This window comes from Chamaea fasciata, unplaced genomic scaffold, assembly GCF_029207755.1.
Source record: "Chamaea fasciata isolate MVZ Bird 193981 ecotype frontalis unplaced genomic scaffold, bChaFas1.0.hap1 SCAF_9, whole genome shotgun sequence".
Classification (NCBI taxonomy): domain Eukaryota; kingdom Metazoa; phylum Chordata; class Aves; order Passeriformes; family Sylviidae; genus Chamaea; species Chamaea fasciata.
Genome location: NW_027094094.1, coordinates 3,880,641 through 3,903,128, shown reverse-complemented (window position 1 = coordinate 3,903,128; position 22,488 = coordinate 3,880,641). Strand labels below are relative to the sequence as shown.

Sequence of the window (22,488 nt, the reverse complement as noted above, 5' to 3'; positions counted from 1 at the left end):
CAACTAAAGCCAATTATTTTTGGCTGTTTGGGAAGTTTCCCCCTGTTTGCTGAAAGGCTTAACAAGGGTTAATAAAAAGCCCTCAAATTCTTCCCACTTACCTTTACATAAGTCTTTACTCCAGCCAGCTCAGGGTCAGGCCTTAAATACTGTGTGTAATAGGGATGGATGTCTAAACCAAATAATGAGCAGGGGATAGAAGTGCCATGAATGAGAAATAATCCTGGATCCAGCATAAGGAATGACCTAAAATATTGAAATGCAGTAGGCTTGTGTCCTGACAACTCCTGCCCATGCTGCAAATAAGAGCAAGACACATAAGTAATAGCCTTTTCTGTCAATCCTTGCCAGAATTGCTCAAGAAATATCTTTTGGGGGATTAACTGTTCCTGAACACTTTCTTCAGTGTTTCAGCTCAGAAAGCCTTTTTCTTTCTTACCTATGAAATTTTTTTTCTTTAGAGAAAAAGCAACCTTAACCCAGAAAGTGCAGCTTTTCAGATCCTATTAGAAAAGCCCACGTTTTGCTTGTGCCTTTTAGGCTGCTGCATTGAGGAAAGAAGCAAATGCTGCCACACTCATCTGGGAACGAAATGCTCAGGGCTAACAGAGGCAGCCAACTCAGGAGGAGCAGTTTTAGAGAAAACAGAACAAGGATATTGTTATTAAAAAAAAAAATCCCAATGAAGCTCTTTCCATATAAATTCAGTCAAACACCAAAGGAGAATTTAGTGATATTTTAAAGCAGTTTCCTCTGGTAGAGACAGCAGCAGATAAACAGGGTGGTTGCAATCAAGAGAGAGCCCAAGTCACCCAAGGATAGAGTTAAGTCATATTTTGCTGGGATGGCTGGAAGTCTGAGCATGGTTTTTGTAAGGAGTGTCACTATTCCCAGTTCCCACTTTCCCAAGTCCACACCCACCTCTGCCTACAGATGTTCACACAAACCCAATCCTTCTCAGAATCCGTGCTCCTTTAATGCCCTTACAGGCAAACCCCTTCTCTTAATTTGTCTTGGAGCTGATAAGATACTCCTGACCCGGGAGCTGGGCAATGAGAATAGAAATTCCATGCTACTCTCCAAATCAAATTATCAGAAAATGCCTCCTTGGCTCTCTGCATGCCAAGTACAGCATCCTACAGTGGGACAATTAAAAAATTAAGGAAATGAGACGAAGCACTTCGCTACCAGAACCCCTTAAAATATATAAAGTTCTGTTTGGATAACACATTGCCTCTTGGAATTTTTATTGTGGGTCCTGTGCTGTGTTTCAGCCCCGTTATAATACAGTTTTCTATGGTGAAAGTCATCCAACACAGTGCTTAATAAAATTGCACAGCAATTAATCCTGTCCTTTGGTGGATAAAGGTAATATCCTGGAATATTAATGGATTTATCTGTATTTCTACCTGTATTTCTGTCTATCTGCAGTAATTTTCCAAGAGCAATTACAGCAGCCAGGGTTATTCTCATGTTCAGGAAGGAGAGAGGTGGAAGAAGAAAGAACAAGATTATAAGTCCTTTCCTGTTATCAGCTAAGGGATGGAGAATTGAGGGGGGTTTTACCTCCTTCCTCATTCTGGGATCTCTGTGGACAGCTGGGAGAAAGTTAAGGCTGTAAAGAGCCTCCAGTCCTTTCTGGGATGGAAAAAGGATTTCACCAGTTACAGCCCCTACACCTCATGAGCCAAGAAAGGCAGTAAATACTCACTGCCACACCCAGGATCCTCATCCACACCAGGGATTTCACACCCTGTGCCACCACAGCTCAGACTATTCCATTAAATGCTGGAAAATCACAGTTTGGCTCGAATTTGTTGTGGGCTAAACCCTCGTGCGGTGTCACCGAGGCAAAATCGCTTTTGAGGAACACACATGTGGGACACAGAGCTTTTCCCTGAGCCTCTGTCAGTGCGGGTTTGTGTTCACGGTGCCACAAACCTGGGCCATCACTTCCATTACAGGCGAATATTCTCAGTGATGCATGTCTTGTCAGAAAAAATCATCTTAAAGCTGGGGCTTGGCAGTGCAGGCCTCATCCTGCGAGGTTTATAAAGAAAAAAAAAACAAATCCCAAAGCACACTTTGAAATAAAAATATTGATTTTAGCTGATTCCTGGCTCAGTGGATAAATATGAGCTTTTATCTTTCTTTGGGAAGCCTGGGAATACAGAGTTTGGGTGTCCCTGCTGCAAAGGGAGATTGGCTGTGTCTGGAATTACACTTCATTAGACCAAGCAAGCTGTTTGTTGATAAAGCCCCCAAGTTTGTTTCAATATTGCTTTCTCATCTTCTCTGGTTGCAACAACCCAACAAACCTTTTTAAGGCAGGTTTTACTTGTCCCTAAAATGGGCAAATTCCCGCAAGATTTCTTTCTGAAAATCATTCCAAGGACTCCATGAAAATCATGGGCAGAAATCGCTCAGCTTAAAGAAATCAAAGCATTTGGGTTTTCTGCCCTTTCAATCCTGCTGCCACCTGCATGTAGCACATAGGGAAAGAGATGACCTTTAAAGATCCTTCCCAACCCAAACCATTCTGTGATGTCACGATCTGAAAGGGTTCAACGCCCTGCCAGGGTGTGTTGGGGGATTTCCTGAGGGTCAGACACGCAGTTTCTACTAATTGGATTGAACTTTTTAATTCTCTGTGTGCGCTCTCCAATATCACTCATTGGAATGTTCTTCCCTTCCCTTAAGTCAGCACCCAAGCCAGACTTTGTCAGATGTTAAAGAGCCCTGATGAGGGGAAAAAGTGAAGGAAAGTAGCAGAGGTTTGAGTTTTGGTTGCTTCCCTTCATTAACAGGGAAGAAATGTCAGAAGGTTTGCAGGAAAGATTAGAAGAAAATAAATTGAAAATCCAGCGTGACCTTACACAGCTGGAATCAAAGAGGGGGAGAAGCCAAAGTCCAGAGGGGAGGGACGATGGCAGCTGGAAATCCAAGGCAACGGCACTGTGTGAAAATGAGGAAATATTGTAGAGATTTGCAATAAGATTTCTCAATTTCTCTGCACTTGAAGCCACTTTTGAAGTCATTGCTTCCATTTCAAACAGTGTACCTGGGAGTAAAAAGAAGCTCCAGCGTCATCTGGCTGCGGGGCTGAGGGACATCTCCTGTGCTTCCAGATGTAGGGATGCTCCTCCTGCGCTGCTTCCTCACCTCCTAGGGCCAGAGGATGAGGAGAAATATCTCCTTTCAGCTAATTGAATTACACTGATTTCAAATGGAAATTCAAAATCCCCTTTTGTTAGTGATAATTAACTTTTTCTTTGACATGAGAGAAAAAGATCATCATTTTGTAAGGAAAGAAAATCCCCATTTGTAGCTTTCTGTCCAAATCTTTAAGGGGTTTGACTTTCACACAAATAACAAAGGTGGGGACTTAGGGTTAATTTAATAAAGCTGGAACTTGTGATGAAGAGCAGGAGATCCTCAACACTGGGAAAAGAAATCAGTCAGCACCTCCTTTAATTTTTCCCTCTTTGCAGCTACCAGATGAACGAGGCACTCAGGACTGCAGAGGAAATTCTTAACATGAACACTGTTAAAGCATTTTCATCTCCAGAGCCTGCCAAGAAAATGCAGGTGTTCCTGGAGCCCCAAGTAATAAAAACCCAGGGCTCCTGGGTCTGGCTGACAGATATTCCTGACAAAAGGAAGTCATCTTTCTGCGTGGGAGATAATTGCAGGTGATGTTTATTATGCCTTGGCTTGATAAAAATCAGAGAGTGATTAAGGACATAGACAAAATTTCACCACTTTCTTCTTTTCTGCCTTATAATTAGGTTTTGTGGCTAGAATCTCAGCTATCAGGTGAAATTTAATATAAGAAAAGTAAAAAAAAATCTAGAATAGTATGATATAAAGGATATAACAGCTCACTTCTAAGTCTCTGTCCTCACTTGCTCCTTCCACAAATCTCATATCTTCCCGTGCGTTTGCTTTTCTTCTTTTCTCATGATTTCTCTGAACCTTTATCAGGACAACATTTTAAAAAGACAAATGGATTAGCCAGTAGACATGGAAACAGTCTACATGAGTGTGGATTCAATCAACTTTTTCCATGGGAAGAACTCACTCGAGACAGGTCAGGAGTCCTTGGTAAAAATAAGCTGGAGGTATCCCTGTTCATTTCCAGCTCATAAATGCACAGTACTGCTGTGGACTGGGTAGTTTTCCAGATTTTTCCATCAGGAGCTTGCTGGGCTTGGACACCAGGCTGGTTCTGTCTCTGTCTGAGTTTTCTTTCACTCCAGGTAACCTCCGTGGACCAATGACTGAGAAAAACCTTAGAAAGTGGCCAATATTTCCTATTTCATTATTTGGGTTATTTTGAACATTTATTGCACTGAAAAAAAAAAAAATTAAAGGAGATGACAAGGCAGAGTTAGAGTTGACTGAAAGGCTGGGACTGTTTTAGACGGGTTTTATCCCTGTGTTCTACACCAGTAGAGAGATGAGGGATGTTGCTGAGCCCTTGAACACAAACACTGAAGCAGCTGCATCTTGACAAAGGATGAAAGTCCTGAAACTAGACTTCAGAACTCTTTGGGTTGAGCTACTAAATGAAAAAAAAAAAAGAAAAAAAGAAAAGAAAAGAAAAAGAAAAAAATTAACCCTTGTGGAATTTAACATAACTCAGCAGTTTTGCATTTGTATTTCTTTATGGGATGTGCTCTGCTCCAGGCCCAAGGAGAGTCATCACACATGAACCTGCCATAAAATGAATGTCACGTTTGCTGCAGGAGGCAACTGGTGGAGCTACAGATGGGATATCTCAGAGCTAAAGTCCTGTTTGGGGTCAATAAAGGATCTCAGAATTTGTTCTTCCAGTTTATTGTGATCTTAACGATTTGATACAAGAAGACAAGATGTTTTCAAAGAGCAGCCACTGATCCATCTTCCTGGATTACGAGGAAATGCCAGCACAGCTGCATTTCTGGAGATTTCCAGTGCCCCTCTCAGAACCTGCTGTTTATGGTTGATGGACACAGAAAACAAGTGTGGTGAGTATTCACTTCCTTTTGCCCTCCATGTACTCACAGAAGCTGTGGACGCCCCATCCCTGGAAGCGTCCAAGGCCAGGTTGAACGGGGCTTGGAACAACCTGGGATAAGGGAAGGTGTCCCTGCCCATGGCAGGGGAGTGGAATGAGATGATCTTTAATGCCCCTTCCAGCCCAAATCATCCTATGATTCTATTTTGCTTGTAAAATATTGACTGAGATTTACAGGTTCTAACCAAAACCCTTTTACAGCAATAACATTTTAAAATGAAAAAGCCAAACGGATGGCAAGGGCAGGCCACACCTCATTAATAGTGCTTCCCATTCTGTGGCCTGGAAATAACTTATGTATTTTTTAAAGGCTGCTGAGTTTATTGAAGGGATTGCATAATTCCTTCATTACCACGGTAAGCCAGTTAAATCAATAATTAAAATTAGAATTGCAAAGTCCTTAAACCTACTGGACTTGTAGAAAAGCTGCTGGTGAAAAAAGCCTTATAAAACCTTGTCAATATATCACAGATCCAAGGGAATCACAACCCCGAAAGAGCTGTTACAGGGACATAATTTAAGCCTTTAATAGACTGCTTTGCAATGAGTCTTTTAGTCTCTGAGAGAATGAATTGGATGTCTCCCTTCCTGAGCTAGAATAACATTAATAAGCTTCCCAGTATGTTTAAATTAGTTGTGCAGAATTTGCAGGTGACACACAAGGAGCTGAGCCCTGAAGTCCAAAATCCCAGGAGAGTAAGGGAGGCAAAGCAAAACCAAGCTCTGCAAAAAAATGTGTATGCTCATGGAAATGAAATGTATTTTTGAACCCAAACTCTTCTGCCCAGCCTGCGGCAAAGATCCAAATATCCTTCGTTAATAAAGCAGACATATTTGGTTAGATCATCCCCATATGTATCATAACCTCCTCCCCTGCAGAACTTATTAGAAAGAGCAGAAATGCTATTCTGTTGAGTTTAAAAAAAAAAACAACAAACCCTGAACAAACCAAACCCCAAACCAACTAAGATGCAAAAATCATATATTGCAATTGCAAGATAACAAGATTAATAATGGGCATGTCATGCAAATAAGTGGATAGATAAGAATGCCTACATCAAATTGCAATAGTAGAGGAAACTCTGAAAAATAAAATACCTAATTGCTAAATGGCAGTTTACAAGGGTGCATGCTCGTGTATGACTTTTTATATAGAAGCAGGCACTGACATCTACGTATCATTTTGAAAGCCTTCTGTTCAAGCCTCTATTTTCATCTTTGCTGAGTGAGAAGGAGCCAGCCCAGTTTAAAACAAGAGGAAATTGAAATACCACACATCTAAAAAGAGCAAGTGTGACAAAAGTGATTTCTGCTCTGACATTTTGAAGGAGTACAGGGTAAAGAGAACAAGTTCTATCTCGAGCAGTGTGGATGTGACAGGTGTCACTTATATCACTTATATCACATATATGGCCAATATAAAATGTAGCATCTAGCAAATTCAGTCCTGCCTTTCCTCCTAAAAAATTGGGAATTAGTTTGCTTTACCTGTTTTCAGACAGCCAAAAATATTTGGGGTCTTTAAATTAGCAACTGGCTTCCTTCTTCCCGACATTTCAAATATCCAGTGCTTTACCCAGGACAGAGTAAATCCCAGAGTGACAGCACATCATAGGTGGCATTATGAGAAGCCACCCCGAGCTTAATTCCTTTCCCTGAATAAAAACCTCCCAGTCCCATCACCTTCCCACTTGGATACAGGTCCCTAAATCACTTCAAGCCCTTTCCAAGTCCCCTGAACAAGAGCAAGAATCCCAAGGCAAAGCAAAGCTCAGGCTGCTGCGTCAATTTACAAGGCAGCTCTGATTGCAAAGACAATTCTCTCTCAGCTTCTGCAAAAAGCATCCCAGAGAGAAAGGGAAATGGGAAACTGGCAGGGGGTGCCCAGAGAAGCTGTGGCTGCCCCTGGATTCCTGACAGTTTCCAAGGCCAGGTTGGACAGGGCTTGGAGCATTTGGGACAGTGGAAGGTGTTCCTGCCCATGGCAGGGGCTGGCACTGGATGATCTTTAAGCTCCCTTCCAACCCAAACCACTCTAAGATTCCATAATAATATTTCAATACTTCCTGGAGGCTGGAAATCATTCTTTCTAGAAAAGTTTGAAACAGGAAGGATGTTGGTGTGTGCTGAATAATTCTACAGGCTGTAATATTATGGATACACTAATTTAATTTCATTTAAATAAGCTGGAATTTTGTTTGTTTAATTGGAGTTTTCCAGCATCCCTCAAAGATGTTAATTTTCCCATTAGTTACTCTTTTATTCATTAGCATTAAGCAAGAGGCGAGGAGAAAAAATAGATTGAGAACAAAAAAAAAAAAAAAATATCAGAAAACCAAACCAGAGGTCTCTTATATCTTTAAAAGCATTAAAATGTAGCTAATTATTTTTTGTTAATAAATATTTCCTGGGGTAAGAAATGGCAGTGCAATTAAAATCTAATGCCCAAGCTCTATTTCGAGCCCCCCTTTTTGTCTTTGAGGTAAACCAAATAAAGCAGGTACATCCACGCACTGTCTCCTTTAAAAGAATGCTGTTCTAACAGAGCTCCATATGAAGATGAAGTGTGACTCAATATCTGCATCACTGATGGTGCTGATAGGGAGTGATTCTAAAATGTGAATTATGAACCAGAGCCCGTGCTGGGATATGTCATTTAACATCCTGCATTTGTCAGAATGACACAGAGAGACCAAGTCACTGAGCTTGAGTTAGGGCATGAGTTACTGCTCGTCCCCTAATTGGTCCCCAGGAAGGAAACTCTCACCTGGCTCCAAAGGAGCTCAGAGAAGGAGAGAGCTCTGCCATCCACCTACACACACATCCGCCCACAAACCTCCCTGCCTCACAAGCTTCCCACGGCTTTCTGCTCTTCCTGGCTCGATTTGATTTCCTCAGCTGCCCTAAGAGTCCTTAAAAGCCCATCCAGCAGGCAGAAGTGCCAGGAGCACCAGCCATGTGCCTGATGTTTCTTTAATTCCATGAAGCAGAGGAGCGGCGACAGCCCGAGCGTGAATAATTCACCAGGAGGGCTCTGGGGAGCAGCTGTGGAGCTGTCCTGGCACACTCAGCTCCAGGGCTGTGAGGTGAAGCAGTGGAGGGTTTCTCCCCCCACATCCCCAGAGTCATGGCCCGTGAGAAACCATCTGGCTGGCCAGGAACTCCCAGTTAATCCCAGTGTGCCACACACAGGACCAGTTGGAGAGGAAGGAGCCAGGGAAGAATCCACTGGGTGATGCTCATTATCTGGGGCTAGGGAGAGTAGGGGATGAAGTAAATTAATTTTTGGTCAGGGAAGGTGACAGGGGAGGTGTGAAGATCACCTCTGACACCCCAAAAAGGGACAGGCCTGTGGCTTGTCTCCATCAAGTCTCCATCAAGCAAGCCTGTCAAGGGTTTGCACAGTACTGGCTGAAGAGAAACCAAAGTTGACCCACACGAGTGCCTAACGAACTTCCTTGTCTTCCTTGGACTCGATGGTCTTGGAGTGTGTTCTAACCCAAACGACTCTGTGATCCCATCCCACAGTTCTGTCCCGGGATTCCATCCCCTGGGAAAGGGGCAGTGACTGAGCAGTGCTCAGCTGCCAGCTGGGGTTAGCCCTCAGCAGATGCCCAGCAGATTCTTTCCTCCTGGTTTGTATAAAACGAAGCCGTTTCATGTGTCCATCGTGCTCCCTCGGGTACACATGATAAATAAACCCAGAAGTGTTCAGCAAACCCCCTGTGCTGCAGGGATTAGCGACAGGGGAATTAGTTATGTAAATCACTTGGGCCTTCAGAATACAAAATACACAGCAAGAGTCAAATTACTCACTGAGAGAAAACTTCAGCTTCCTCCTGATATCTACAAAGGTTTCCCCCTTGATTGTGGATTTTCCTTCCATATTCCATCACAGCTTCACTGGAGTCTCTCATTCTGCCTCCCATTATTTCGCATCTATCGCTTAGGGAGAATCCTCTTTTCCCCACTGTCATCCCTAATCCTTTTTCTCCGGGCATGAATTTCCTTCCCCACTGTTCACCCAGGCTTGACACTGATGCCAGACTCCCATCACAGCAGGGAATTACTCAGGAGCAGAGCTTTTCAATCCTGGAGGCACCACAGCTCACTGAAGGGATAACAGCATGCTGTGTCAGGAAACCTCCCTGATAAACCCACGGCCTCGTGCACTGAAGGCGGGGAAAAGCCTGAACTCCCCAGTCCTTGTGCAGCTGGGGAATTGCAGGGTTCATCTGAGCCCAGGAGGAGGCTGAGTGCGGGAAGAAGGGTCAGGAATCACCTTGATGCCAAGTGGGGGTGAGTTTCCCTTTTGCCACTGTCACAGAGTTCCTGCCTCACAAACATGTACCACTAGGATTTCCCATTCTTTCCCCCCTGTTCTTCCTAGCAAGTTTTCCCACATTTTTCTTCACAGTGGTTCCCAGCTCACACATCACCTTCCTGTGGTCCTGCAGCTGCCTTTGCCTACTGAGCTTTAAGGCTTTAAGCTGTCCCTGGCTGTCCCTTAGACACCCCTCTCAGCTGGGCTGTTGCCTCCTACCCAAGGAGGAGACTTGCTGAGGTTCTGGTGCTGTGAAGCAGCAGCAAAACCTTCATCTTCTCCCTCATTTCCTTAGTTCACCTCTTCCAAGAGGGTAACAACCCCTTGTATTTAAAGAAGGGGTCACTTTTAGGCTTTTCTCATAGAATCCAAGGTTGGAAAATCCCTCTAAGGTCATCAAGCCCAGCCATCAACCCAACACCACCACCAGGTTCACCACTAAGCCGCGTCCTCAAATGCCACATCCACACGTTTTTGGAACACTTCCAGGGATGGTCACCCCAACACTTCACTGACTTTGGAAAAGAGACAGGCACTGCAGTTCTCTCCTCATCCCCTCAGCATGAGGAGTCGTGTTCTGGGGACAGGGAGCTGCCGGGGCTGAGCGACACACCTGGGCTCTGCACCCTGAGCTGCTCCTTTGATGGCTCCATCAGCCCTTTAAAGCCTGGCTTTTGAAAACGAAACAAACCAAAAGCTGAAGTGAAAGAGGTTTTTCTCCAACATGCCAAGCTCTGGCAGCGAGCAGGGTGCCAGCTCTGCTCCTGAGCTTCAGGGAACAGCTGCTGCTCGTGGAGATGCTCAGCTCCAGAGGGCTCCGAGGGAAAACTGCCCGAGCATCGAGCTCTCCTACACGTGCAGAGGCACTTACTGAGCCCCAAGAACTGTGTGCTGCAGGGTATCTTTTGCCTTCTTATTGTGCAGGGATTAAAGCTTGGCTGCCTTGATCGGAAAGCTGTCCTGATTGCTCACAAACTCGCAGCCTCCACAGTTAAAACTGATTTAAAGAGACAGGAAAAGCGATGAGAAAACAGCTCCGTCCTTTAAAACAAACTTAATTTTGACGCCTAATTATGTGCAAGTCAGACTCATTCCCGTTTCCTTTGCCAAGCTGCTTTTTAGTTTTGATCTCACGGGGTGCTCACCCTCACCGGGAGGGAGGCTTTGATTAGGAGGAAGGAGAAACTCTTGGAGACGAGAAAGGCTGAGTGGATAAAGGTACCTGCAGCACGATGCTGCCTCTGCCCCTCACCTGCTCCGCGACCTTGTGCGTGTGGCTCTGGCATCTGGGCTTTGATTCCGCTGCTTTTAAAGCAGGAGGGGAAGCAATCAGTTTCCTCCTCCGCGTGGTGTTCAGAGACGACGAACTGCAAAGAGCTGAACCCGAGCAGTAAAACCATTCCCGTAGCCTAATGAGAGCTCCAGAGAAGTAGCAGAATCTATCCATTTCCCCCTCATCTCTTTAAGCACAGCTAATGATGAGAAAACAAAGCCGCTGCCCTGGCTGAGAGCAAGCAGCGGCACTGCGAGGGATGCACCGAAATGTAGGGAACACGCTGGAGCGCAGGAATTCTGCTACAAGGCTTGTTCGCAAATTAATGGCTAAATCAATTAAATGAAGGCATGGGATTTCTCTTGAGGAAAGTCTAGTCACGGTCGCAGGGAGAAGGGGAGGGGTTGTGGAGCAGGGATGACATAATCACGTTTGCGAATCACCAGCAGTGTGCATGCTTTAATCCATTAATGGGGTTTTTATCTGTGATCATAAAAAGCAGGTTACATTCAGCCTGGAAGGGAGTGAGGGTTGGAGGAGAGGGGAGGGGAGAGAAAGACAGAGAGAGGGGGAGAGAGAGGCAGAAAAGCAAGGGGAGAAAGAGAGCACAATTCACTCGGTGGATTGCTTGCAAGCTTGGGGCTGACAATTAGGGATCTCAGGAGAGCAGCTCCTCAGAACAACGTGCCCTCCTCAGAACGGACCGACGGCACACAGTGGTTCAGTCCTGCTGATATTTTTTTAAGCCCTCCTTTGCAGTTTGATGGGCATTCCCAGTGCTTTTCGTGCACGTCTCGGGAAGGAGCGTTGACGTGGAAAGGAGCAGCGAGGAGGGGGAGGTTGGAGGAGAAATCTGTAGCTCCTCTAAGAACAGGGAGGGCATGCAGGGGAGCGGGCGGGCCGGGGAGGAGGGCGAGGCGGGGGCACCTCGCACCGTGGTCCCCCGGTGCCGGCGGGGAGCAGTTTCCGAGATGTCCCTGCTGTGACCTGACCATGCACCATGAGCATCTGGGAGCTGCTGCTGGCTTTCGTGGTGGTGGTGCTGATGCTCGTGGCCCTGCTAGCCAACGTGCTGGTGCTGATGTGCTTCCTGTACAGCGCCGACATCCGCAAGCAGGTCCCGGGATTGTTCATCCTCAACCTCACCTTCTGCAACCTGTTGATGGCCGTCTCCAGCATGCCCCTGACCTTGGCCGGGATCATTTACAAAAGTCAGCCGGCGGGAGATCAGGTCTGCCACGCCGTGGGCTTCCTGGAGACTTTCCTCACCACCAACTCCATGCTGAGCATGGCAGCTTTGAGCATTGACAGGTGGATTGCCGTGGTCTTCCCTCTGAGTTACCACTCCAAAATGAGGTTCCGAGACGCCGCTCTCATCCTCAGCTACACGTGGTTGCACTCGGCGTCTTTCCCCATAGTGGCAGCTTCTCTCTCCTGGGTGGGTTTCCATCACCTCTACGCCTCCTGCACGCTCTACAGCAAGAGACCGGAGGATAGGACACAGTTTGTGATTTTCACTGGGGTCTTTCACGCCCTCAGCTTCCTCCTGTCTCTCGTGGTCCTGTGCTTCACGTATCTCAAAGTGCTGAAGGTGGCACGGTTCCACTGCAAGCGGATCGACGTGATCACCATGCAGACCCTGGTGCTGCTTGTGGACATCCACCCCAGGTAAGCTTCCCCTGAGCTCAGCCACTGCTCGCGGCAGTAGGAGTGAGGAGGGGGCTCCGTGTTGTGGTAAATAGAGACTGATCTGTCTCACAGCAGGGGAAAGGGAGGGGGAGAAAACAAGCAGCCTCTCAGCTTCTATTCTGCGTGTTTCTTTTCTCTTGTGTTTAATTCTCTGATTGCTGAACTAATTTTTTTGTTGGGCTTAAGGACTTGTTTTGGGAGGGAGAGCAAAAGAGCAGGCAATTTTGGCTAAGCATGCACTTCCTTTGAGACAGCGATCAGGTCACTGCCCTTCGTCTCTGAAGGTGCATTTAGTGGCCGATCGCTTTGCATATTTTGGGCACTGTCAGCCCAAAGCTCGTTGCTGGATCCCTGGGAGGGAGGAGGCTGCACATGTCACTTGGAGTTTGGAAGGGGAGCTGAGCGCTGCCTGCTGCTCCTTTTCCCAGCACTTTCCCCATTGCTGCTCTCTCTGTAACTTTATCATTCCTGAAGGCAGAATCCTTAAGGGAATTACATCTGCAAAATTCATGTGCTCGAATGCCTGTACTTAAACCCTAAGTGAGAGAGAATTCAGTAGCAATGTTAATGTGACAAACAAGAGATGTATAAAGCTCATTTCAAAGTTAGGCAAATCCCTTGTGCCTCAAGAGGAGAGGAGAAAAGTCCCCAGGGACTGGCAGGATTGTGGGCTGGAGGGCAAGAACCAAACAGGGAGAGGAATGTGTGCAGAAGTCACGCCAGGGATTATGCACAAGCCTTAAATCTTGCATGAATAATCGATGTATAGATCTGGATGGGATGCAGGCTTGGTGTGTGATACAGGGAAGAAATCTGCCTGGAAGAGAGGAGAGCAGAGAGCAGACAGAGAGGGCAGTCCCACGCCACACATCCCGTCTGACCACCCCTGCTCCCCTTTGCTCCACCAGCCTCTCCATTTGCAGGCAGACAGGAGCAGAGCTGCAGGGCTCACAGCACATGTGGCTGTCCTCAAACACAGGTCATGCTTTGGGGATGCCTGAGGCTAAGACAAATAAGTCATTTCAGAGGAACAGAAACGTTTGCTCAGAACTCTCCTGTTAAGATATTAGAGCTGTCTCTCGACCAAGAATGCAGAGCAGAACTTTGGGCAAGTCTTGTTGCTGCTCTTGAGAAATACAGGTATAAATCTTCCTTTGTTCACCAAGTCACAGTGAGGAAAAAACACCCTCCTGCCCTACGGGCTGTCTGGTTGATGAACTGTGCCTCCACTGCCTTAGTTCCTGCAGCATGAGGAGATGTGGTGGTTACTCCCAGGAAAGTGCCATAAACCCACCAGTGCTCTTTGAAACTCCATTCGTTTTGCCTAATGCTAAAAGTATGCCTGGAGTGCACAGCAAAGTTTAGTAAAAGGGCAAAAATCCCAGCGTTGCTTCTCCTCCTCTGCATTTTTTCCTGGTTGAGGTTGATTTGAGGGTGTTGGATTCAGTGGGGCTGTGGGAATGATGCTTCCTTTCATCGGTGGAGACAGAGCTGTGCAGGCACTTTGCTGTGAGCACCCCGCACCACTTTTACCTCTGGCATCAGGTTATTCTGATGCCTCTCTCTAAGAAAGGAGAGTTTTAGTTTCTTTTCTACCCAAGAGAACTGGTGGCTGATTTGACCCCTGGAGGGGCTGCTTTACCCAGTTCCTGCTGCTGAAAGGGGCAGATCTCAGGTCACCTTCCCTCCTGTGAGAGCTGCACAGGGGCTGCAGCTCTGCTGGGGGAGTCAGCGATGCTCAGAAACGTCTGACAGAGCAAAGGCATCGTTTGCATTATGTAACAGGCAATTTCAGGGTGCACTGTAGTGCCTGGCAGCACAGCCGTGGCTGCTGGGAGAGTCCAAAGGAGAGAACAAAGTTTGCAATCCCGCTTTGAACCGCTCTGACTCCTCTGGCTCTTTGCAGGGTCCGGTTTCCACGCTGGGAAATGCGTACAGACAATTTTCTGCTTCCTGTGACTCAGAATCCACCCGCAGGGGGGGTCTAGTGACAGGCCTTGTGACAGATGGCTTTATTACCTGTGACTTACAAAGACACGAGTGATCTCCTGAAGATCATTCAAGACGAGCACAAAGGAAACCTCCAAATACCCTACAAATTTGTGTGAATGCTTCGGGCACGTGGCATTTCAAGTTAGCCGTGGCTTCTCTAGTGGACCCTGCTTTTTCTTTGTTCTTAAGACCAAAATATCTTGGGTATTGTGGGAGATTTGGGCAAAACTTCACTTAAGTGCTTAACCCATGTATTTCTTAATTCAAATTATCTATACTATCTTTTTGGTGGATCCAGCTCTACACATCTTAAGGTCCAACATCTCATAAACTTTGTTTAAAATACCAAACCTTCAAAGGGATATAGCTCTGCCTTCCCAGGATATTAAAACCTTTAAATGAAAGCTTAGTCAATAATCCCTTTCTATTACTGATGTCACTGCTAGAACTCACATGTGTCTTATCTTAGCGCATGAAGGTGTGTGCAAAAACAAAATATTCCTCTGTGTACACTGTCTGCATGAAGGAGTGAGATAAAATGCCTTCTTCTCTGATGTGGTTTTTATTGGATACATCTGGAAAGTCTGAACAAAAGAAATGGGTTTGAGTCTACCAGGACAGTCGTGGGTGAGCTCCAGGAGTGAGAGACAGCTTTGCATGGGCCAGAAAGGAAAAGATGTAACTGGGGAAACAGAGACAAAAAATCCAGCACTTTCTCCTTCCTAACAGCACCTGGATTGAACCTGTTTTGGAGATTCACTTTCCTGTATTGCCATGGGCTTGGGGTATTATGAATTTAAGAACACAAGTCTTAAACAAAGCTTATGTAATTCTCAGATCATTTTTCTGCACATTAAAATACCCCAAGTTCCCCAGCTCTTGCAGAATTGAAAGTACATACGTTCCCTTGAAAAGGTGAATTGTTTTTTCCCCTTCTCAGCTGTCATTTCTAGCTGCAAATAACTCACATATAGAACATGTAACACCTTTAAATGTGTCATATTCTTTAAGAGAAAGACAATTTGTTAGAAGAACAAACTTTTCCTCCAGTATTTATTTCATCACATCCTGATAGCTGCTCTGGGGCCTGGCCATGGAAGACCAAATTTAGAAAAAAAACACTTTTGCTTTGACACAGCCAAAGGAACTCATTGCCACAGAGATCACTGAAGCACACTGTGATCCTCAGGACATAAGAAGTGCTTGGATGTTGATAAAACATTTACAGATGAAGTAAATAATGTAAGGGTACGGCCATGAGCCTCAGAGCAGTGAGAGTGTGGAGCCTGAGTCATCAATTAAAAATTTACAACACAAATGGAAAGGCCAATGCCAAACAGTTGGGTTTTAAAGAAATAAAAATAGAAGTACAGGACATGGGCCAGCCCGTTCAGTTTGCCTGAGAAGTGCCTGTGAGATCTGTGCAAGGAGTCAGCACGCGGCAGCTCCGCCGTGTGCATGGAGAGGGGTTCAGGATGGCAGTCTGGCTTTGCTGCGCCCTTTCCAAAGGGGTTTATTGAGGTCCAGGCAGTCCTGGCACTGTGGGAGATACCAGTGCTGCCCAATCCACCTGCCTGGAGTGGACAGGAACTCACCCACTTCCCTCAGAAATCATAGGGAGCACAGGAGTCACTCATACAGACAGAGGAAGAGGATGAGCTTTCACATTAATCACTGTTTTCACCAACAAATGTGCTGATTTCAGGGATTTTTTGCTCAGTCCTGTGCTCCTTGCTGGCACACCGAGGGGATTCAGAGCTCTCTGGTTGCCGAGACCACCAACAGAAAACTCAAAGGAAAAGCTCCTGTCCTAAAATACCATAGGTAGGAAAAAACCCCAAGGTGTGACTAATTTGCACTTGTTTAGTTAGAAACAGGGCTGGTTTGAGGTGAGGAATGAGGATATCCCAGGATTTTTGGAACAATTCCAGCTTTGTGGAGCATTCAGCACAGCAGCCCTGCAGATCTGATGGGATGTTTGTGGCCACACAGCTCACAGCTGTGGGATACAGTGACGGCTCCCATGTTGGCCTGAAGGTTCAGAGTGTTCTTCATCCCATTATGATTTTATTGTTTCATTGGTTTTCTTGCTGGGAAGTTTCTCCTCTCCAAGGCAGTGGTGTTGGAATTGCTGTTTCTAGGGAGGAAGCATGCTGCCCTATCCCACTCTGGATATTTTCCAAATCTCTGAGTATCATCTTGCCTGCAAATACAGCTTACAGTAGTTCGAAAAGGAGCTGCAAACTGAATTCAAGGATGAATTCCACCAATTTTTCTATAGATCAGTTGATAAAATGGGGATGTGTGCACAGAAATATACGACCACCTATCTGTAACTTTGTGGAGGGCACGATGAGCATCAATATTTGGTATTGTCCCATTAAAATGCATTTGTTACTGGTTTGTGCGATTAAAAGAGATTGTTCTCCATCATTCCACGGTGAAGCCACTGCAGATTGTTGCCTGGTGTTCTGACTGATGTCCTTGTTTGTGTTGAATTGTCACACAGTGTGCGGGAGCGTTGTCTCGAGGAGCAAAGGAGGCGGAGGCAGCGGGCAACGAAGAAAATAAGCACCTTCATTGGTACTTTCATACTTTGCTTTGCACCTTATGTAATCACAAGGTGAGTGTGAGCCTGCATCCCGGGAAAGGTGGACTCCTAACTCCTGGGGGAGTAGGGTGCTCTGAGCCACAACAGGATTCCAGTCTCCTGTGAAAGTTTGATGCGCCGTTTCCGCTCCTGTGACAGAGGTTTCCTTTACTGAGCTGTGATGTAAATGCATCCTAACAAATGGTGTAAAATGTCACAATGCTCCTCCCCTCAGCCCTGGTGCAGTCTGAGGGTCAGACTCTGCTCACTCAGCCCACTCAACGTGCTGCTTGCATGGGAGGGATTTAGGAAGTCAACCCATAACGTTTTGCAACTTGGTTTTTTTTTTTTGATCATCTACTGCTCTGATTGACTTCCCAGTCCAGGGATTGTTCTCCAGGAAAACACTGTCCTGAATATCTCAGACTGTAAAAATTTGGTCAACAAGATTCAGTTGGGCTGAGAACACGGTCCACAGACTTAAACAAGAGTTTTGTCTGAATGGGTAGGGTTTATTAGTCATAAATACCGAATATCAAAGCTGTGCTGGCTCATAGCTGAAAAATCTTCTCGTGATTTATGGTAGATGTCTATCCACCAGCTTATCTTTGGAAATGGCTCCAGTGGGAAACACTAAATTACTCCTATGAAATAAAAAGAAAGTGAGTACGTCTAGAAAAAATTATCTAGTTGTTAAAGGAAATTTACAGCTTGCATTCCTTGTTATAGGATTTTGGAAAAACTGAGATGCTGCTATGCACAACAGAGAAAGTAAAAAAAATTCAGGGATTTCCTATTCCAATACTGTTAATTAGAAATTAGTGGGGCTGACCTCAGTCAAACTCAGATCCACCTGGAAAAAATCATTGAAAAATCTGGATTAACAGTCAATATAACCAAACATTTGGCCAAGCCTGAGCTTTTCCAGTTCAGTGTAATAACCTGAATTTCCAGAATTAGAAAATCGAAGTAATTTACCAGAATTACCTTCACTTTCACTTAGTGGCCACAAGACACCACTGCAAGCCAGGCACTTAAATGGTATGAAAGGACTTGTAATTAAGGACATTCAGCCTTAATTCTCAAGCTGAAGATATCAAAATATTTGGTTTTTTGCAAATGGCTGATTTTCATTTCATGTTGGATTCCTGAACTTAATGAAAACCCTCCCAGTCACAGAATAGCTGGCGGCTCATCCCGAGTGACACCAAGTGCTCTAACCAGAGCTGTCAGGAGTATTTTTGTGCTCCTCCAAAGGCATCTCAGCACTCAGGCACCACCTCCCCACCTCCTCCTCATTCCGTGGCATCCCAGTTTGTGTCCTAGTAGCCTTAAGATGCAGAAGAGGGGGTAGAAAAACCCTGAGCCTCCTCCCTTCAGTCTGCACAAGGATCACTTTAATGTTCCCCTGCTGAGGAACAGCTTCTCCACGGTGGGTGATGGTGGGGAGAGGAAGAATGCAGGGCCCTGGATGCATGAGGATGTTTTGGGGTAGGGTGAGAGCTGGTCAGACATGTCAGGAGGGGTGAAGTCTTCCACATTCCTGGCCTTTTAAATTCTGACCTGTGTAAAAGGATCACAGCAGGGCAGGCTAAGGGGAATTCCCTCTTGAGCTCCCTGACAGACCTTGCTGGACACTGGCAGGGCTGGGTGTTCCAGGACACTCATCCCTGCCTTCCCCGGGCCTCACACACAGGGCTGAGCCTGTGGACACTGAGGGGATCGGGAGAATTTGATTTTAATTGTGTGAGCAAGGAGTAATTTCTGGACTACATCCAGTGCTTTGCATTCTCAAGAGAGACACGATCAATCAGAGTTCAAGCTGTGGACAGAAGTCAGGAGAGGGAGTGCCTTGCTCAGCCTCTCCTAATCAGCAATGTATTTCAATTAAACAGGCTTTGAAGTACTCCCTGAACTGGGGGCTGACAGCAGCAAATCACAAGGTTTTACTATAACATCTTCCTGTTTCCACTCTAAAAATATTCCGTGAACGGGTGAAGGAGTTGTGCTCATGACCCCAGACAGATAAATGCTTCTCTGGGTAAACCAGAGTTTTCCAGATCACACTGAGGTAAAAATCAGATTAGGCACTTCATTTATCAAGAAAACACCCTTCTAATTAGTTCGGTGGATGACCTTGAGTAGTGTATCAGAATCTGATTGTCTTTGATCCAGTTTACCAGCATGACAGGTGTAATCCCCCATATTATATATTTCCAGGCATATCTTATCTCTTGTTTTGTAAAATAATCTACCGGCACACATCTCTTCCTTTGCTAAATTCATCATTGTGCAATTAAATATACTCGTTCCAAACCTCTTTTCTCCAAGCTGCTTTTTCATAAGAAAAATGAAGGTAAGTCATACAAGTTTCTAATATCCATTTCCAACTCCAGGCGTTTCATAATGATATACAGAACTTTGCTCATGTAAGTTAATAAGTGCTGTCAATGTGTGAGGAAATTGGCCTTAAATTAAAAATCCTGAAGTAATAGCAGGCAGAAGTTCATAGTCCCAAGCCCTCAGGTTACAGAAGAGGATGGTGCAAGAGGCAAAAGATGATTAAAATTCTGTTGTATCATCTCTGGGGGATAGGGGGTAAGCAAACCCTGGTTTTAAGCTGTTGTTTTCCCTTTGCATATGCAGATCCTGCTTGGTCACACAAGAAGCTCAGAATTCCTCTGTAATTTGGGTTCTTCAGCGTCCCAGTTGGGTGGGCACACATTCTGTAAAATGTTTTAGTGTAGTGATTAACTGCACAGGTAAATAAAGGATTTCCAGTGTGCCTTATGTGTGTAGAGATCAAGGTCACACTCTTCAACATGGCATTCTCCTTTGTTTACTGAAGGGGAAAAAAAATAATTGGACAGCCGTGTGAAATGGCACACTCTACAGAGTTGTAAGTTTCTAAAATATGAACAAAATTTCACAGAAAAAAGAGCTTACAGCTTTGAAATAAAAAAGGGTTTGAAGATCAGACAGCAGAAGAGAGGCTTATGAAAGCAAGCCAGGGAATTATGTAGTTGATACTGTAAAATTTAATTTACAGGTAGCACTGAAATATTAATGTTCCTTCACTGAAAATGTCTTCTTTTAGGCTGAAACATTTCATGAAAATGGAAGCTGTGCATATAATTTCCCTCACAAATGAGAAACAAAACCTTTCAAAGGCAATAAAGTCTGTGATATGCCTTGAAAGGCTGGCATTTAATTGTTTGTACATGAAATGGAAATGCATAGCTCAGGGTTTGGCTACATGTCTGTGTTTGCTGCTTGATAACAGCAAATGTAATTTACTGTAAAAAATAATACATGAGAATTGAAAAATGTGTAAATGCCAAGGAAGCTTGCAGAACGCGAGGAAAATATTTAAGATTTTGTTAATAAAAGTGTGGGCTTTCCATTTGATCAGTCAATGAAGGTAAAATTAGCAAGTCTAAGCTTGCAACCCTGAAGTGTCTGTTTGATGTGCTTTAAATGGAGATTGTTAATGTCTCATAGAACTGACTGACAGAGCCTCAGACATAAATTTGTCATATTTTGGTTTTTCAAGGCATCCACTGAATTTAATTACACATAATCGAATTCACATCTGTAAAGCACTCAGCAGAAATAAATCATCCAAAGGAAATTCAACACGATGAAATCCAAAATGTGAAGTATGCATCAAATAAATGAAGTGGAGAACAACAAGGATGGTTCATGGTAGATTACAAAGCAAATATGACTCAGTAGATGATTAATTTCCAAATTGTCAATTCTCGTTTTAGAACACATTAACGTGGATGCCATAAGTTGCATTTTATTATAGAGAACACACCAGATGAGACCACCTGGAAACTCCAGCAGATGAAAATGATGTCTCAGTTCTGATCTTTGTAGGAAAAATAACAACCATGAATTACAAGCAGAGGTTGAAAGAGTATGTTTTGAGTTGTGATGGGAGAGAAATGGGACAGATGAGGGTTCTTTGGGACCTCCAAGCAGTACCAGTGGTCTGGCACAAAAAATTCCCAAGTATTTTCATGTGACATTCCCTGGTCACCTGAAGTGTCCCTCACACTAACTGGACTGTGACACCTGCCAGCATTATTTTAAATAATACGTTGTAGTGAAAAGCTACGGAATGGGAATAAAATGACGGAGGAAAAAAAAAAAATCCTCATCTCTAAATTGCTTGAAGTACCAACATTATTGTCATTGCTGCTGCAGGAGCCACCCTTCAGAATGCTCCTAGGAAGTGGTGCTTTGTCTGGAGAAATGTGAGCAACTGAAGCAGATTTCCCAGGCAGATTTAAGAACATCTGCTGCTGCAGACAGGTCCAGCAAAGCTCTGATCTGCCATGTGGGGCTCTGTAACAGTACATGTGGCTGTTTGACCTCTATAAAAATCAATAGTTTCTAACAGCTATAGAGGCATATTGAACAGAGCTGCCCTTTGATGCTGCTCAAAGACATGGGGAGTTATCAATATTTCCCTGTGAAAAATGCTCCCTCAGTACACAGTGAACTATCTGGGCTAGTGTAGCTATGAGGAGCATATGAAGGAGTATATGAAGCTCTTCCCTCTCCCCCTCCCCTAAGATTTAAAACTTTTGTCTTGCTAAATTCGTTGCAAAAGTGAATCCTTGCCCTTTGAACTGTTTTTTAATTCCAGGTATGATAGGCCATTTCTGAGTGATGAATTTTCCTTGTGTGCCTTCACAACTCGGGCAAACTCGGGCAAAAAGGCAGCAAACTTTCTCTAGGAGCTGGACTGGCCAAGAGAGCTGGGTAGCCCTGGTGAGGTGATTCAGATGCTCTAGAGGGGACCTAGAACCACGAGTTCAGACTGATGTCGGGTTTTCAGGTTGCTCATAGAAGAGGAATTTGAGTCCCACAGGACCAAGCAATGGCACTTTGGCAAACAGGCCTCAAGTTTACATTTGCAGTCTATAAAATTTATCAGAGGAGGACAACACACACATTTTCACGAGCAGGGCTTTCTTTTCTTTAGCTTTGTTTCAATTGCCCAGCAGTAATTTGAGGGTTTTGGGGGCGGGTTAATGTAATTTTTAATGTTCACCCTTTCACCCTCCCTCTCTCCCCAGACTTGTCGAATTATCCTCCGTGGTCCACATCAACGCCCACTGGGGGATCATTTCCAAGTGCTTAGCTTACAGCAAAGCTGTCTCAGACCCTTTTGTGTACTCTTTGCTGCGGCACCAGTACAAGAAGACGTGGAAGGACATCATAAACAAGGTCCTCAAGAGGAGCTCCATCAACTCCTCGGCGCTGGCGGGCGAGGCGCACGGCCGGAACCTTCCGCAGCTCAACGAGTGAGGAGCCTGGTATGGGACCTGCAAAGTGCTTTCTATTTGTGAAACAGCAGCAACTGGCCCATCCCCAGCAGCTCTCCTCAGCTGTGCAGGTTTTGGGAGGCAGCTGTGGGGCAGGGTGAAGCCCAGTATCCCTCCAGCAGCCCACGTGCCATGCAGGCTGCTCTGGACCTCCTCCCTCTGGCTGGAAGAGCATTATTGATCCGTGGTCCTGCAGGCTCCACAAGTACAAATCTCCCATTG

General features: G+C 45.1%; 1 protein-coding gene across 1 annotated transcript; it reads left to right on the top strand.

The window, feature by feature from the left end:
* Positions 1-11,656: 11,656 nt before the first annotated feature.
* GPR26 (G protein-coupled receptor 26) lies at positions 11,657-22,249 on the top strand. Its single transcript, XM_066190553.1, has 3 exons — positions 11,657-12,324; positions 16,847-16,960; positions 22,018-22,249. Exons 1-3 carry the CDS (start codon positions 11,657-11,659, stop codon positions 22,247-22,249), a joined length of 1,014 nt encoding a protein of 337 aa, XP_066046650.1.
* Positions 22,250-22,488: the final 239 nt, after the last annotated feature.